The sequence below is a fragment of the Lutra lutra genome, chromosome 10 (genome assembly GCF_902655055.1).
Source record: "Lutra lutra chromosome 10, mLutLut1.2, whole genome shotgun sequence".
Classification (NCBI taxonomy): domain Eukaryota; kingdom Metazoa; phylum Chordata; class Mammalia; order Carnivora; family Mustelidae; genus Lutra; species Lutra lutra.
In genome coordinates, this window is record NC_062287.1 from 58,831,018 (window position 1) to 58,849,900 (window position 18,883).

At 40.0% G+C, this 18,883-nt stretch overlaps 2 protein-coding genes across 5 annotated transcripts in view; one reads left to right on the forward strand and one right to left on the reverse strand.

Annotated features, from left to right (window-relative positions):
• TRIM68 (tripartite motif containing 68) overlaps positions 1–18,883 on the reverse strand; it is a 62,282-nt gene that overhangs the window by 31,965 nt on the left and 11,434 nt on the right. For 2 of the 4 annotated variants that reach the window (XM_047692031.1, XM_047692032.1), the window contains exon 8: positions 11,916–11,972. The exons of 1 other annotated variant lie outside the window; for it this stretch is intronic. In XM_047692031.1, the coding sequence (XP_047547987.1) occupies positions 11,916–11,972 (57 nt within the window). Of the gene's footprint in view, positions 1–11,266; positions 11,973–18,883 lie in introns of those variants that run through there. One more of the 4 variants, XM_047692030.1, reaches the window with a different exon arrangement.
• Positions 15,801–16,880, forward strand: LOC125078830 (olfactory receptor 52I2-like). Its single transcript, XM_047692034.1, has one exon. The coding sequence runs from the start codon at positions 15,906–15,908 to the stop codon at positions 16,878–16,880; it is 975 nt and encodes a 324-aa protein (XP_047547990.1). The 5' UTR covers positions 15,801–15,905.

Below are 18,883 nucleotides of genomic sequence, written 5' to 3' on the forward strand. Positions count from 1 at the left end.
AGAATTAGCGATCTAGAAGACCAAATGACAGAGAATAAAGAAGCTGAGCAAAAGAGGGACAAACAGCTACTGGACCACGAGGGGAGAGTTCGAGAGATAAGTGACACCATAAGACGAAACAACATTAGAATAATTGGGATTCCAGAAGAAGAGGAAACGGAGAGGGAGCAGAAGGTATATTGGAGAGAATTATTGGAGAGAATTTCCCCAATATGGCAAAGGGAACAAGCATCAAAATCCAGGAGGTTCAGAGAAGCCCCCTCAAAATCATTAAGAATAGGTCCACACCCCGTCACCTAATAGTAAAATTTACAAGTCTTAGTGACAAAGAAAAGATCCTGAAAGCAGCCCGGAAAAAGAAGTCTGTAACCTACAATGGTAAAAATATTAGATTGGCAGCAGACTTATCCACAGAGACCTGGCAGGCCAGAAAGAGCTGGCATGATATATTCAGAGTACTAAATGAGAAAAACATGCAGCCAAGAATACTATATCCAGCTAGGCTATCATTGAAAATAGACGGAGAGATTAAAAGCTTCCAGGACAAACAAAAACTGAAGAATTTGCAAATACCAAACCAGCTCTACAGGAAATATTGAAAGGGGTCCTCTAAGCAAAGAGGACCCTAAAGGTAGTAGATCAGAAAGAACAGAGACAATATACAATAACAGTCACCTTACAGGCAATACAATGGCACTAAAATTCATATTTTCTCAATACTTACCCTGAATGTTAATGGGCTAAATGCCCCAATCAAAAGACACAGGGTATCAGAATGGATAAAAAAACAAAACCCATCTATATGTTGCCTACAAGAAACTCATCTTATACCCGAAGACACCTCCAGGTTTAAAGTGAGGGGGTGGAAAATAATTTACCATGCTAATGGACATCAGAAGAAAGCAGGAGTGGCAATCCTTATATCAGATCAATTAGACTTTAAGCCAAAGACTATAATAAGAGAGAGGAAGGACACTATATCATACTCAAAGGAACTGTCCAACAAGAAGATCTAACAATTTTAAATATCTATGCCCCTAACGTGGGAGCAGTCAACTATATAAACCAATTAATAACAAAATCAAAGAAACACATCGACAAGAATACAATAATAGTAGGGGATTTTAACACTCCCCTCACTGAAATGGACAGATCATCCAAGCAAAAGATCAACAAGGAAATAAAGGCCTTAAATGACACACTGGACCAGATGGACATCACAGATATATTCAGAACATTTCATCCCAAAGCAACAGAATACACATTCTTCTTTAGTGCACATGGAACATTCTCCAGAATAGATCACATTCTAGGTCCTAAGTCAAGTCTCAACTGGTATCAAAAGATTGGGATCATTCCCTGCATATTTTCAGACCACAATGCTCTGAAGCTAGAACTCAATCACAAGAGGAAATTTGGAAAGAACCCAAATACATGGAGACTAAACAGCATCCTTCTAAAGAATGAATGGGTCAATCAGGAAATTAAAGAAGAATTGAAAAAAAATTATGGAAACAAATAATGAAAACACAACGGTTCAGAATCTGTGGGACACAACAAAGGCAGTCCTGAGAGGAAAATATATAGCGGTACAAGCCTTTCTCAAGAAACAAGAAAGGTCTCAGGTACACAACCTAACCCTACACCTAAAGGAGCTGGAGAAAGAACAAGAAAGAACCCTAAACCCAGCAGGAGAAGAGAAATCATAAAGATTAGAGCAGAAATCAATGAAATAGAAACCAAAAAAAACAATAGAACAAATCAACGAAACTAGGAGCTGGTTCTTTGAAAGAATTAATAAGATTGATGAACCCCTGGCCAGACTTATCAAAAAGAAAAGAGAAAGGACCCAAATAAATAAAATCATGAATGAAAGAGGAGAGATCACAACAAACACCAAAGAAATACAGACAATTATAAGAACATACTATGAGCAACTCTACGCCAACAAATTTGACAATCTGGAAGAAATGGATGCATTCCTAGAGACATATAAACTACCACAACTGAACCAGGAAGAAATGGAAAGCCTGAACAGACCCATAACCAGTTAGGAGATTGAAACAGTCATCAAAAATCTCCAAACAAACAAAAGCCCAGGGCCAGATGGCTTCCCGGGGGAATTCTACCAAACATTTAAAGAAGAACTAATTCCTATTCTCCTGAAAAATGTTCCAAAAAATAGAAATGGAAGGAAAACTTCCAAACTCATTTTATGAGGCCAGCATCACCTTGATCCCAAAACCAGACAAAGATCCCATCAAAAAAGAGAACTACAGACCAATATCCTTGATGAACACAGATGCAAAAATTCTCACCAAAATACTACCCAATAGGATTCAACAGTACATTAAAAGGATTATTCACCACGACCAAGTGGGATTTATTCCAGGGCTGCAAGCTTGGTTCAACATCCGCAAATTGATCAATGTGATACAACACATTAATAAAAGAAAGAACAAGAATCATATGATACTCTCCATAGATGCTGATAAAGCATTTGACAAAGTACAGCATCCCTTCCTGATCAAAACTCTTCAAAGTGTAGGGATAGAGGGCACATACCTCAATATTATCAAAGCCATCTATGAAAAACCCACCGCAAATATCATTCTCAATGGAGAAAAACAAAGCTTTTCCGCTAAGGTCAGGAACACGGCAGGGATGTCCGTTATCACCACTGCTATTCAACATAGTACTAGAAGTCCTAGCCTCAGCAATCAGACAACAAAAGGAAATTAAAGGCATCCAAATCAGCAAAGAAGAAGTCAAACTCTCACTCTTCGCAGATGATATGATACTATATGTGGAAAATCCAAAAGACTCCACTCCAAAACTGCTAGAACTTGTACAGGAATTCAGTCAAGTGTCAGGATATAAAATCAATGCACAGAAATCAGTTGCATTTCCCTACATCAACAACAAGACAGAAGAAAGAGAAATTAAGGAGTCCATCCCATTTACAATTGCACCCAAAACTATAAGATACCTAGGAATAAACCTAACCAAAGAGACTAAGAATCTATACCCTGAAAACTATAAAGTACTCATGAAAGAAATTGAGGAAGACACAAAGAAATGGAAAAATGTTCCATGCTCCTGGATTGCAAGAATAAATATTGTGAAAATGTCTATGCTACCTAAAGCAATCTACACATTTAATGCAATTCCTATCAAAGTACCATCCATTTTTTTCAAAGAAATGGAACAAATAATCCTAAAATTTATATGGAACCTGAAAAGACCTCGAATAGCCAAAGGAATATTGAAAAAGAAAGCCAAAGTTGGTGGCATCACAATTCCGGACTTCAAGCTCTATTACAAAGCTGTCATCATTAAGACAGCATGGTACTGGCACAAAAACAGACACATAGATCAATGGAACAGAATAGAGAGCCCAGAAATGGACCCTCAACTCTATGGTCAACTCATCTTCGACAAAGCAGGAAAGAATGTCCAATGGAACAAAGACAGCCTCTTCAATAAATGGTGTTGGGAAAATTGGACAGCCACATGCAGAAAAATGAAATTGGATCATTTCCTTACACCACACACGAAAATAGACTCAAAATGGATGAAGGATCTCAATGTGAGAAAGGAATCCATCAAAATCCTCGAGGAGAACACAGGCAGCAACCTCTTCGACCTCAGCCGCAGCAACATCTTCCTAGGAACATCACCAAAGGCAAGGGAAGCAAGGGCAAAAATGAACTTTTGGGATTTTATCAAGATCAAAAGCTTTTGCACAGCAAAGGATACAGTGAACAAAACCAAAAGACAACTGACAGAATGGGAGAAGATATTTGCAAATGACATATCAGATAAAGGGCTAGTGTCCAAAATCTATAAAGAACTTAGCAAACTCAACACCCAAAGAACAAATAATCCAATCAAGAAATGGGCGGAGGACATGAACAGACATTTCTGCAAAGAAGACATCCAGATGGCCAACAGACACATGAAAAAGTGCTCCATATCACTCGGCATCAGGGAAATACAAATCAAAACCACCATGAGATATCACCTCACACCAGTCAGAATGGCTAAAATTAACAAGTCAGGAAATGACAGATGCTGGCGAGGATGTGGAGAAAGGGGAACCCTCCTACACTGTTGGTGGGAATGCAAGCTGGTGCAACCACTCTGGAAAACAGCATGGAGGTTCCTCAAAATGTTGAAAATAGAACTACCCTATGACCCTGCAATTGCACTGCTGGGTATTTACCCTAAGATACAAACATAGTGATCCGAAGGGGCACATGCACCCGAATGTTTATAGCAGCAATGTCTACAATAGCCAAACTATGGAAAGAACCTAGATGTCCATCTACAGACGAATGGATAAAGAAGATGTGGTATATATACACAATGGAATACTATGCAGCCATCAAAAGAAATGAAATCTTGCCATTTGCGACGACGTGGATGGAACTAGAGGGTATCATGCTTAGCGAAATAAGTCAATCGGAGAAAGACAACTATCATATGATCTCCCTGATATGAGGGAGAGGAAATGCAACATGGGGGGTCGAGGGGGTAGGAGAAGAGTAAATGAAACAAGATGGGATTGGGAGGGAGACAAACCATAAGTGACTCTTAATCTCACAAAACAAACTGAGGGTTGATGGGGGGAGGGGGTTGGGAGAGGGGGTGGGGTTATGGATATCGGGGAGGGTATGTGCTATGGTGAGTGTTGTGAAGTGTGTAAACCTGGCGATTCGCAGACCTGTACCCTGGGGATAAAAATATATGTTTATAAAGCTGTAAAAAAAAAAAAAAAAAAGAAAGAAAGAAAGGATGAATCCCCAAGTTTTGTAGCAACATGGACAGGACTGGAAGAGATTATGCTGAATGAAATAAGTCAAGCAGAGAGAGTCAATTATCATATGGTTTCACTTATTTGTGGAGCATAAGAAATAGCATGGAGGACAAGGGGAGATGGAGAGGAGAAGGGAGTTGAGGGAAATTGGAAGGGGAGGTGAACCATGAGAGACTATGGACTCTGAAAAACGATCTGAGAATTTTGAAGGGGTGGGGGGTGGGAGGTTGGGGGCACCAGGTGGTGGGTATTGTAGAGGGCACGTATTGCATGGAGCACTGGGTGTGGTGCAAAAATAATGAATACTGTTATGCTGAAAAAAATTAAAAAATTAAAAAAAAATAAAAAAAAATAATGAGGTTGAAAGCAACCTACTGGCTACCACCAGGGGACCAGTTTAAAAAGTGAAGGGTGCCTTACTCAGTAGGTTAAGCGTCTGCCTTTGGCTTGGGTCATGATCCCAGCGTTCTGGGATCAAGCCCTGGGCCCTGCGCCAGGCTCCTGGCTCCCTGTTCTCCCTCCCCTTGCTCCTCATGTTGCATGCATTCTCTCTAATAAATTAAAAAAAAAAAAAAAAAAAAAAAAAAAAAGAACTTAGCAAACTCAACACCCAAAGAACAAATAATCCAATCAAGAAATGGGCAGAGGACATGAACAGACATTTCTGCAAAGAAGACATCCAGATGGCCAACAGACACATGAAAAAGTGCTCCATATCACTCGGCATCAGGGAAATACAAATCAAAACCACCATGAGATATCACCTCACACCAGTCAGAATGGCTAAAATTAACAAGTCAGGAAATGACAGATGCTGGCGAGGATGTGGAGAAAGGGGAACCCTCCTACACTGTTGGTGGGAATGCAAGCTGGTGCAACCACTCTGGAAAACAGCATGGAGGTTCCTCAAAATTTTGAAAATATAACTACCCTATGACCCAGCAATTACACTGCTGGGTATTTACCCTAAAGATACAAAGGTAGTGCTCCGAAGGAGCACGTGCACCTGAATGTTTATAGCAGCAATGTCCACAATAGCCAAACTATGGAAAGAACCTAGATGTCCATCTACAGACGAATGGATAAAGAAGATGTGGTATATATACACAATGGAATACTATGCAGCCATCAAAAGAAATGAAATCTTGCCATTTGCGATGACGTGGATGGAACTAGAGGGTATCATGCTTAGCGAAATAAGTCAATCAGAGAAAGACAACTATCATATGATCTCCCTGATATGAGGGAGAGGAGATGCAACATGGGGGGTTGAGGGGGTAGGAGAAGAATAAATGTAACAAGATGGGATTGGGAGGGAGACAAACCATAAGTGACTCTTAATCTCACAAAACAAACTGAGGGTTGGTGGGGGGAAGGGGGTTGGGAGGGGGGGTGGGGTTATGGATATTGGGGAGGGTGTGTGCTGTGGTGAGTGCTGTGAAGTGTGTAAACCTGGCGATTCGCAGACCTGTACCCCTGGGGATAAAAATATATGTTTATTAAAAATAAAATTAAAAAATTAGCAATTAAAAAAAAAAGAAATGAAATCTTGCCATTTGCAATGACATGGATGGTACTAGAGGGTATTATGCTGAGTGAAATAAGTGAACCAGGGAAAGACAATTATCATATGATTTCTCTGATAGGAATTTGAGAGGCAGGGAAGGGGCTTGTGGTGGGTACAGAATGAAAAATATGAAACAAGATGGGATCAGGAGGGAGATAAACCATGAGTCTCTTAATCTCACAAAACAAACAGGGTTGCTGGGGGTTGTGGGGTAGGGATAGCGTGGCTGGATTATGGACATTGTGGAGGGTATGGGCTACAGTGAGTGCTGTGAAATGTGTAAGCCTGATGATTCAAAGACCTGTACCCCTGGGGCAAATAATACATTATATGTTAATAAAAATAATTTTAAAAAAAGAATGGTCCAGTGTCATTCTTCTGCATGTGGCTGTCCAATTTTCCCAGAACCAATTTTCCCATTTATTGAAGAGACTGTCTTCTTTTCCATTGGATATTCTTTCCTGCTTTGTTGAAGATCAGCTGACCAAAAATTCAATGGAACAGAACCGAGAATCCAGAAACAGACCCTCCACTCTGTGGTCAACTATTGGTTAACTTTCTAGCAATGGAAACGTTAGGGAGGGATCCATATAGAGAGCTGGAAATAACAGATTCTCATAGCAGGAGCCAAAGATCTTTAGTAATTGATGTCTCTAACTGCACCCTGACCTCAAGAGACTGATTAAACTGATCCAACTCTAAGGAGGATTATTTTGCTGTTTGGAAAATTCTGCTTCATTTTCTATACAAAGAGACAGTTTTGGTGAAGAAACAACTGAAATCTTCATTAGGTGGTATTGTGGCTGGCTCCTACTGCCACAAACTGAAATTCCTCCCTTGAAAGATACGACAGGGTCCTAATGAATAGTATTTCCAGCAAAAAGGGCTGTGTGATTGAAATGGGATTGTGTATCAGTACTTATTTGTCAGTATACACGTATGCACACACACACACTCCTGCACATATACACCTGACACTTGCCCTTATGCCTAGGTTTTATGTCCAAACAAAGCTTTGGCCTAATGAACTATAGACAAAATTTCCTAGTTCCTCCAACATAACTTCTGAGGTTCAATGCCTGCAGTCAGTGAAGATTCCCACTACTGCCTAAGATCCATCGACCCGTTGACTAAACCCTCTCTTCCTTTCACATTCTACTTTCTTATTTTATAATGTGTCCTAGGCCAGTTAAGTGTCCGATTTTCATTTTTAAAAAGACCATAGAGTATTACTCCATTGTATATATACCACATCCTTATCCATTCATCTACTGATGGACACTTGGGCTGCTTCCATAATTTGGCTATTGTAAATAATGGTACAATAAACATAGGGGTTCATATATCTTTTTAAATTAATGATTTCATTTTTGTTAGTTAAATATCCAGTAGTGTGATATTACTGGATGACATGGAAATGCTATTTTTAATATTCTGAGGAAACTCCATACTGTTTTCCACAGTGGCTATATAATTTGCACTCCCGCCAACAGAGCATGAGTGTTCCCTTTTTCCTACGACCTTGCCAACACTTGGTATTTCTTAGGTTTTTGATTGTAGCCATTTTTAAAAATTATTAGCTAGAGCATTAGCCTCTACATTCTCCTTCCTGGCTGCACTCTGGGACTTAAAGCCATACCCCTGATGTGATTTTTATTTTTTAAAGATTTTATATATTTATTTGAGAGAGGGAGACAGAGCACAAAGGAAGAATGAGAGGGAGAAGCAGATACTCCGCTGAGCAGACAGCCAGATGCAGAGCTCCATCCCAGGCCCCTGAGATCATGACCCAAGCCAAAGACAGACACCAAACTGACTGAGCCACCCAGGCACCCTGATGAGATTTTTTAAAAGGAGTGGTCCATACTAGAGCTTCTCAAATGTCAATATGCATGTAAATCACCTGGAAGGTCTTGTTAAAATGAAGACTCTGATTAAATGAGTCTGAAGTGAGGATGCCTGTGTGGCTTAGTTGGTTAAGCATCTACTTCAGCTCAGGTCATGATCCTGGAATCCCAGGATTGAGTCCCATGTTGGGTTCCCTTCTCAGTGAGAACTCTGCTACTCCCTCTGTCTCTCATCCTGCTCTCATGCTCAAATAAATAAATAAAATCTTAAAAAATAAAATAAATAAACGAGTCTGAAGTGGAAGACAAAATTTTGTATTTTTAACAAGCTCCCAGGTAATTGTACTACTGGAGTAAGGATCAGACTTTGAGTAGCAAGAGTTTAATAGACCCTGATAATTTCTTATAGTATAAAGACTCTTCTACCCGGAAATTTAAAAACTCCTTATTAAACAACTCTGGGTGGAAAGGAAGAATTAAATGTAGAATTTCAAAAAAATGGTATATACTGGAGATACTTCACATTAGAATATATGTAATAAAATAAAAGCAGAAGTCAAAGAAAAATCTTTACTTTTTAAAAAAATTTTTATTTTCTTTAGACACAGAGAGTGAGACAAAGGGAAAGAGATAGGGGCAGAGGGAGAGTGAGAGAATATTAAGCAGGCTCCACACCCAGTGCAAAGCCTGACACAGGGCTCAATCTCACAACCTTGAGATCATGACCTGAGCTGAAATCAAGAGTCAGACACTTTATCAACTAGGGTGCCCAGATGCTCCAAATACCTATTTTAATAAAATAAGAAAACTAAATTTACAAGGTTAGAACAAATTAAACTAAAATAAACCAAAAAGAATAAAGATTAGTGAATAAGTACATATAGTTTAGAAACAATAATAAATAGAATAAATAAAAATCCTAGTTATGTAATACAGTGAACACAGCAGAATAAACTAGCTGAAATAGGGACACTGAAGGACTCCATTAAAAAGTCTGTGTTTTTCTCCTTTTCCTGCTTCTGTTCTTGCTAGGACCTGCACCCCTACTTTCTACATATAAGCAATGTATATCCTCCTTGAAAGAGACAAACAGTTAATGATTTCTTTGGAATCTTCCAGCACAATAGATAACATCCAAAGATGATCATCATATGCATATTCCAGACCACTGGCACCAGACATCTTGATGTTCAGACCCCCTGGCTCCAAGGAAATAAATGACTTATGAAAGACACCTGGACCATTGTCCTTGCTTTAACTGGTTTCTGGAAGCCTGAGAGGACACACACAGCAGACCACCATCCTCAAAAAAACCCCCCAGACCCCAAGCAAAGATGAGACTTTTTCCTTTCTGAGTCTCTTAGGTGCTCTGTTTGGGTCTACACTCTCTCTATATCTTCGGTAAACTCTGCTCTCACTCCCTCTGGGCTCATGTTTGATTTCTACCCTGTATATAGCCAAGGATTCTCCTAGCGGGTTCTGTGGGACCCCCTCTGGGTCCTTGGACTCAGCCTGTCCACATCATAGCTAATCAAATCAAGGATAAAAGGGATAGCCCAAATATAAAATAAAAAAAGGACAAGAGGAAATAACCACTGAAGCTGATTAAAGAAAATAAAATGACTAGAGAACATTTTGCACAATTCTATGCACATAAATTAGAAAACCTAAATAAAAATGACATAGTATAATGCAGTACATTCTATCAAAATTGATCTCAGTAGGGGTGCCTGGGTGGCTCAGTGGGTTAAGCCTCTGCCTTCGGCTCAGGTCATGATCCCAGGGTCCTGGGATCAAGCCCCGCCTGTATTGGGCTCTCTGCTCGGCAGGGAGCCTGCTTCCTCCTTCTCTCTCTCTCTGCCTGCCTCTCTGCCTACTTGTGATCTCTCTATGTCAAATAAATAAATAAAATCTTAAAAAAATGATCTCAGTAGAAAGCACAAATCTGCACTAAAAAAAAAAATAATAAGTTAAGAATTACTCCTGATACTGAACTGGGCCCTTGGGCTCTCTAAACAATGGAAATTGGTAAGAGACCAAATGGGAGTTTCAGGCAAGGCTTTTTTGGGTTTATGCTAGCACACAAGGGTGGCAGCACAAAGGAAAGAATCCTCAGACTGACTGCCCAAGGCGAGGTAAGGGAGAGTTTTTTCAAGAAACACGGGTGGTAAAAGGATGATGTTAAGTCTGGAGAGGTGGGTATTTCTTAGCACCTATGCACTTAAATGTCATGCTTCCTCATGTGCTGCATGTCTAATTAATATGTTAGATCTCCACCCCTGGGCATGATGTTTAGTGTTATAATGATGGGAAAACATAGGTGAAAGTTCTGCAGTGGGGTCCATCTTGGGGCAGATTCATTTGGTCGGGTCTTCACCAGTCTTTGTAGTCTAGTCTCTCCTTTCTGTAAGCCTGCTCCTTTTAGTAAGCATGCTGCCCCCACATTCCTGAAACATATACTATGTAAGAGCATGGAGTTTTAACTATCCTGGAAGGTGTATTACCCAAGGACATACAGCTTCAGCTACCAAGGATTGCTGGACTTGGTGGTTAGGGTTGAAAGGACCAGAGTCCAGTCCCTGCTCTCATTTCCACAAAACAAAAACAAAACACAAAACCCCACTAGATTCAGACAATTTTATAGGAGACTAACAGAAAAAGAGAGAGAGAAATTGTAGAGAAAGAAAAGCATTCATATTTTTCCTTACAAAGTATTACATTGATGGCTATACCTGATAAAAGCTGCACAAAAAAAGGGAAACTAAAGACTAACTTCCTTACAAGTACTGATATAAAATTCTATTATCAGCAATGCAGAATTCTTGTACCACACCAATTTTTCTGCTTTATTCCTTTTCAGGCTATGTGTGATAGCTTTGTCCAATAATTAGTGGCATAAAAAGCTGGGTATCCTTCCATATTATGCAGGCTATGACATTCTGAAAGGAGAAAAAAAGATGCTGAAAAGTCTTGCTTCTACATAGAATACCTTTCCTTTATCATTATTCCCTTGGGTCTTTGCCCTTTTGGGAGTGCCTCCTCTTCCTCTTGGAACTCTTCTGCGTGGGACTGGGTGTGGTGACCTAAAAGCCACCCCTTGTTTGTGAGAATCCACCACTGCCACTTATGTCTCTGCAGGGGCCAGGGTGAACCCCAGGGGAAAGCAGTCCATCTGTCCCGATGGGCACTGTTGCAGCTTAGCTGCCTCATCTCACGTTGGGGCTACTTGGGTTAGCAGTCCTTTAGTCTCCTGCATTTCACTGCCTGCCTGCTTTTCCCACCTGATTTCCACATTGTTGTTTAGGTTTACATTCTGGCCTGTTCTCTGAATTATCCTGTAGACAATAGGGACCCACAAGTTTTAAATTTTTTAGCACAGCAGTTTTGGGGACTAGTTCTCTTGCAGGTGTGAAGACTGGACCTTCTAATAGATGCTAAACCTAGTAAATTGAACTTAAACCACCCTGTGTCATCATTAGGAATATGCTGTCAGGCTGAGAAAGACATGAAGCACCCTTCCTCCTGTCAAAGGCAACAGAATGCCTTCACCATTCACATCACTGAGAACTCTGTCTCTGATGAGGAATTGGGGAACTGGGAGCATGCAGCATTGTCTCTTGATTTTTTTGTATTTCCAATATCTCTATATCCTTTGCCACTAAAAAAAGAGAGAATTTTAATTTGTGCTGGTTGGGCTTCTCTTTTTGTCTTCTTTCTTCTCATTCCTGCCTCATGATGCCTAGGCAGAAGTCACAGCCTTTAAAATGTGGTCCATTCAACCCTCTAGCCTCATCTACTGTCATTCTCTTTCAAGTACCCTGCATTCTATATTCTCTGGTTTATTCTCTGCTTGGAGAATATTTTGTCTTTTTGTGCTGAGGTCCATGCCCTTACCCCAGCTTGAAAAGCTTATCTTCCTTGGTCTACCTTATACTCTTTCCGTTCTCTGTCAAATAAGACTTTATAACACAATGATGTGAGATATATTTAGCCCAACCTAAAAGCCCAGGCAGAACTGAGGAACAGTGAAATGAACTTTGAGAGATTAAGTATACTATCAGCATGAAGAATTCTACAACAAAGTAAAATGAATTATGACTACTAGAATTTGAATCCTGATTCTCTGACTTAGAAGCTTCATGACCTTTTATGCACTTCAGTGTCATCTATAAAATGTTGATGTGATGATCGTTTAGAGGGTTGTGAAAATGCAACAAGAGATCACCTTTGTAAGTTGTTAGCAGGGCACTTGGCACAAAGCAGGCTTTAATAAATCTAACTCATTGTGGGCCTTTTGTTTTCTTTTCAGGATTCACTCTATATTCTCTTAGGTATCTTCTGAGCACTTGAAAAAACAAAGACTCTTCATCCGCTAATCATCTGCTTCCTTCTGTAATCTGGAAAGCCCCAGAGGCCAGAACACAGAGGGAAAAAAAAACAAAAAACAAAAAACCAGTCTCTGGAGGAGTTGCAGTATTTGGCTGTTGGCAAAGGCTAAGAGAAGCAGGGGTGTCCAGGTGGAAAGCAGGATGATAGAGACTCTAAAGGGGAAAAGAGGACTCCAGTGGGAGATCTTTGAAAGTGATAACACTCCTCATTGTGACTCTGTTGTTCAATTTGATTTTATGTGGCTCTTCCTGCTCCTCCTGAAGGATACTGAATAAATCCCTCTTCTTTTGAGTGAAAAGAAATGTGGACACATCAGAGGAAGCTGAATAGAGAATACAACAGCAATGTGGGTAACTGACCTGGGGACTTGGTGTGGGGCTGATGGGAGTTTAAAGGCCAAGATCAACCTAGAAAGGAAGATATAAGTCCTCCATCACACTGTAAAGGGCTGGCCAGGTCTGGTGGGTGGTGCTGATATGAAGATCACCACTTGGAAATGGTGAGAGGGTGGAAGGAGAAAGAAGGAACGGGGGACACTTTGCTTTGCTTCAAAGCTGAGAAAGGAAGGAGTAAGTCCAAACTTTCGATAAGGGAGAGCCGGTTTTCAGAGTCCAAGGGGGAGTTTTGAGAAAAGAAACTGAGCAGTAGGACTGATTGGGAGCACGTTTATTTGGTTGTAGAGGGGAGGCACAGGGTTATTATAAACACAAAGGCTCCATTCAAGTAAGTTATACATTATTGCTTTTTTCTTTAAGACAATTTAGATTTGAACTGTGTATTTCCAACACTTTAAATAGGAATGAAAAATCCCCATGTATCTTCTGATTTAGTTACTGAAGTTGACTTGTGTGAACTTTTCTTTAGTGATGGCCCTCCAGGTTTTCACGTAAATGTCTACAGGATTGGAGGAAGAGGCAGTTTCTGGGCTGGAAAAGTCTTAGAAGAGCTTGACCATAGCTTTCTGAACAGTACACCTCAACAATCAGGAAGCAATTTTATCTGCATTTTGCTCTAGGTAGTAGCTATGTGGGTGTGTTCATGTGCTAACTATAAAAATCTATCAAGCTGTACACCTGAATCTGTGCCCTTTACAGTATGTATGTTATACTTCAAACAAAAAGTTAACAAACTTGGGAACAAACAGTAATGTTAAATGTTTTGGATAGGGCAAGTAAAATAAATGATGAAAAGAAACTACTAGATCAGCCACACATCATTGATGGGGACCACCACTGATCTTAGCAAGAAAATTTTCAGTAGCAATAAAAAATGTATTATGCCTCCATCAGAAAGGATGAATACCCAACTTTTGTAGCAACATGGACGGGACTGGAAGAGATTATGCTGAGTGAAATAAGTCAAGCAGAGAGAGTCAATTATCATATGGTTTCACTTATTTGTGGAGCATAACAAATAGCATGGAGGACATGGGGAGTTAGGAGAAGGCAGCTGGGGGAAATTGGAAGGGGAGGTGAACAATGAGAGACTATGGACTCTGAAAAACAATCTGAAGGGTTTGAAGAGGTGGGGGGGTGGGAGGTTGGGGGAGCCAGGTGGTGGGTATTAGAGAGGGCACGGATTGCATGGAGCACTGGGTGTGGTACAAAAACAATGAATACTGTTATGCTGAAAATAAATTAAAAAAAGATAAAAATGAAAAGACAACTAACCTGTTCTGTCATTTGAAAAGACTAATAAATTATATATAAACCTCCAACTGTTCTAGTTGAGATGTAAAACTTATGAGGACAAAAAACCCTCAAGGGAATAAAAGGTATGCCCAGCGAGAAGTTGCCAGGGCTGGATAAAGGAGGGATGAGCAAGGAAAGCTGGGACAGCCCTCAGAAGAAAGGTGGATATAGGGCAGTGCCAGAGGAGGAAAATCCTGGATCAGAGGTGAGTGGGATGGTGGGGGAGGCATTCTCATCCCTCAGGTTCCTCTTCAGCTCTTTAAGCAATGATGGGTCAACTCTTGAGTTTGTGGCATCCAAAAAACACATGACAGTCTTAAGGATATGATGAATTATTTTTTTCCCCATTCTTTACTACCATAATTCTTCAAAAAGCTTTCCATTGTCTTCTCATTGTCTATCACTGACAATGTCTCACCCAGTGGTTATACACAGCAAAGTTCTTTTAATATGACCATGAAGCAGAGCTCAGTACTTTATTCAACCTGTTCCATTATAAGGCATTTCTATGTTAGGGATTTTTGTTGTTGTTGGTGGTGGTGGTGGTGCTGGTTTGTTGGTTTCAATAAAGACCAGTTTGCAATCATCCTAGAAATTTGGATTTTTAGAAAACTTCTGAGGACTCCCATCAAGCCTGTTGGTATCTGGGTGTGAAGTCAATTGGTGCTAGTGGCTAAATAGAAGGAGTAAATGTATGTTCTATGGTTAGGATTGGGAAACAGGAAGAGTGTCTAAGTGCTTGGTTAACAGAGAACATGTCTATTGTAGTCTGGGATCCTGGGGCAGTCCTTTCCATCAATCTGACATAACCAATTATTTAGGGATATACTCATGATGAAAAATTAAAAGGGAAAGTGGGGATCATAAATATTTCTGGACAGCTTATTATCTCCCACAGAAAGCACTAATATTGTTCTCTTCCTGAATCCATCAATTTATTTCTTCAAGGATGCTTTATTTATCTATTGTCAAGGCACTGTATCGAAGACACAAATGTGATGTGTTCAATCTTAAGAAGTTCATTGTTTCATTCAATAATTAAGGATCAGAAACTTAACATAAAAAGTTAGAAGACAAACTCCTCTGTTTTCTCATTCATTCTATGGAAACTGTTTGCTATGATCTTTTTTTTAATAGACTTGTGTATCACAGCTATGGGTCACACACTTGGTATAAGGCCATGAATAAGACACACATAGTTAACTGAATACAATAAAGTCAGGTAGAGTATTAGGATCTTCAGTTTACGTCCTTCAAAGGTCAACATGGGAGATTCCATGAAAGCTCAGAAAAAGATACCTAATTTAGCCTCAGCATGGGATGGGGAATGAAGTAGAGAAGACTCCTCAAAGAGATAAGCCATGAGCCAATACTTGAATAATAAACAGAAATTAGGAAGGTGAAGAATACTAAGAAAGATGGAAAGAGGAACAGGGTAAATTGTCAGATTTCAGTTTTCTGATCTTGTAGTCCACTGAGTTGAAAATGCCACCAGGTGTCCCTAGCACTATACAGTGGGGAGCAAGTCTTACAGGACTACATCCATTTCTTACATTGTTTTATGTGTTAACAGGAAAGCAGTTTCATCTGTGATGCTGGGGATACCGTATAACCACACAACAGAAAACCCTGACACCTTCTTCCTTGTGGGCATCCCAGGTTTGCAGTCTTCACATCTTTGGCTGGCTATTTCATTGAGTGCCATGTATATCATCTCTCTGTTAGGAAACGTACTCATAATGACTGTAATCTGGATGGATTTTACTCTACAAGAGCCCATGTATTGCTTTCTGTATATTCTGGCTGCTGTGGACATTGTTATGGCCTCCTCTGTGGTACCCAAGATGGTGAGCATCTTCTTCTCAGGAGACGGTTCCATCAGCTTTAGTGCTTGTTTCGCTCAGATGTATATTGTCCATGCAGTCACATCTGTGGAGACAGGGCTATTGCTGGCCATGGCTTTTGACCGCTATATAGCCATATGTAAGCCCCTACACTACAAGAGAATTCTCACACCTCAATTGATGCTGGTAATGAGTGTGGCCATCACTGTCAGAGCTGTCATATTTATGACTCCATTGAGTTGGATGTTAAGTCATCTGCCTTTCTGTGGCTCCAATGTGGTTCTCCATTCCTACTGTGAGCACATAGCTGTAGCCAAGTTGTCATGTGCTGACCCTATGCCCAGTAGTCTCTACAGTGTGATTGGTTCATCCATTATTGTGGGTTCCGATGTGGCCTTCATTGCTGCCTCCTATCACCTGATTCTCCAGGCAGTATGTGGTCTCTCCTCAAAGAATGCTCAGCTGAAAGCATTAAGCACATGTGGCTCTCATGTGGGGGTTATGGCTCTGTACTACCTACCTGGGATGGCATCCATCTACGTGGCCTGGCTAGGGAAGGATACAGTGCCCCTCCACACTCAAGTGCTGTTAGCTGATTTGTACCTGGTCATCCCACCCACCTTAAACCCCATCATTTATGGCCTGAGGACCAGACAAATACGGAAGCAAACATGGAGCTTGCTGATGCACTGCCTCTTTGACCACTCCAAACTGGGTTCATAAACACACATTCTGTTCAAATCTCGAGCAATCAAGATGACTCAAGATCAAGCATTCAAAGACGTCTTAGAAATCTGTAGAGCTGGTTTGGTGTGCCTAGCACTATAAAGAGTTCTAAGATGAAGCTATAAAGTGTATTCTTGTCCAATTTTCTGACTTCTAGAAGAATGTGTATGAAATGATTAATTTTCTGACATTTTTTTTCAAATAGTTTTTTTTTTTAAAGATTTTTATTTATTTATTTGACAGACAGAGATCACAAGTAGGCAGAGAGGCAGGCAGAGAGAGAGAGGAAGGGAAGCGGGGCTCGATCCCAGGACCCCAGGATCATGACCTGAGCCGAAGGCAGCGGCTTTAACCCACTGAGCCACCCAGGCGCCCCTAATTTTCTGACATTTTTAATGATTTCAATCAACTAGTATCTATGTGTAAGTCTGGGCAGAGAATATAGATTTGGGGTTTTTCTTTCCTTAGCTTCTGACCTTTATTTTCAAATGAGTATCAGTTGAACCAACTGTTTGGCCCCTTACACCTGACTGATTTTTATCAGGATTATTAATTTACTCATGTGATTACTATGGATGCAACTGTTAATATGTAACCCTGCCATCTGGCCCAGTGATGAATCCACTCAATCTGGGTCTACTGGGGTCATGTGCTTATACGTGGACCACAGTCCTCTAGTCAAACTGAGTCCCAGTTTATCTGAGGAGATATAAACTTGGGATCACCGGCTATGGTCATTTTCTAACCTGTGAACTTGCAAAGAGAAACATGTTCCACAGCAAGATAAGCAGATTAGCAAGATGAGATGAAGAAATGGGAGTCTCTTGTTCTCTGATTCCAATTCATTTTGGGCACCTAGGTGCATCCCTGTTATTAAATTCTATAAGATACTTCTATATCCTTTCAATTTATCCCTATTGTTAAGCTAGTTGGAGTCAGCATACTAATCACCAGCTTTTTGCTTTGAAGTAACAGAAGCTAAGGTAATGTGAGTTTGATTGTGGACATCTTTCTCTTTGCTTCCCAGTCTGATTCTGTATAACTTAACTGCAAGGCATAAAAGAAAGGGATCAAATATAATATAGGTCTTTTTTCAACTGGACACCACCATGGAAGTATGCTCTGGGATGAGACGGTTAATAGAATACAGTATCAGTAACGAAGCTGAAAGGTCCCTATTCTTTTCCACATTCCAGACATGTATTTGGTCTTTGTTTTTATTTTTCCCTTTTGGAAAGTCTTAAAGTGAATAACCAGTGTATATTGAAAGAAAAAGATTTCAAATGTAAAAGATACATATATTTGACTCTGGTACATTTGAAAATCTTAATAAAACATGATTTCCTAGTAGTGTTGATAACAAGTTATTATATCTGAGTCTTACTATTTCCTTGCTATTGATGGAGGATACAATGTTAATTCAAAGAAGACATTAAAGATTAAAGAAATAGTTATTAGAAACCACATAACACAATATCTGACATATTGTCTGTACTTAAAATACACCAAATAGATTTCTAATTCCATACTTTTAAGGAGCAGTTCAAGGCACTATTGAAAGTGTATTCCCGTGTAGGTCAACACTCATGCGATAGCTGTTCCAAACAATATGCTTAACAACTTGGCATCCATCCCTTTTGCCAGTACTAAATTACTTGCCTACCTAGAATGTATTCTATTTCTGAATACCAGTGACGTAGGAATCAGCTTCTAAAAACCTGGTAGTGATGCACTGAGTTCCCAAAGAGTATGAAAATGAAACTCCTCCTCAACGTAAAAACAAATCAACATCATGAGGTGGTTAAATGCATTTGATAAGATTTCTATTTTGAAAAGTCACACTGTTGTTTCCCTATAAGCACCCAAAGAACTGTTGTTTCCCTATAAGCAACCCAAACAACTATGTTCGTCAAATACAAGAATATTAGATATGGTAAAGAATGTGATGTAGAGCAACAAAGGCATAGTTCAGCCTGCACTCAAAACAGTAATTTCTCCCC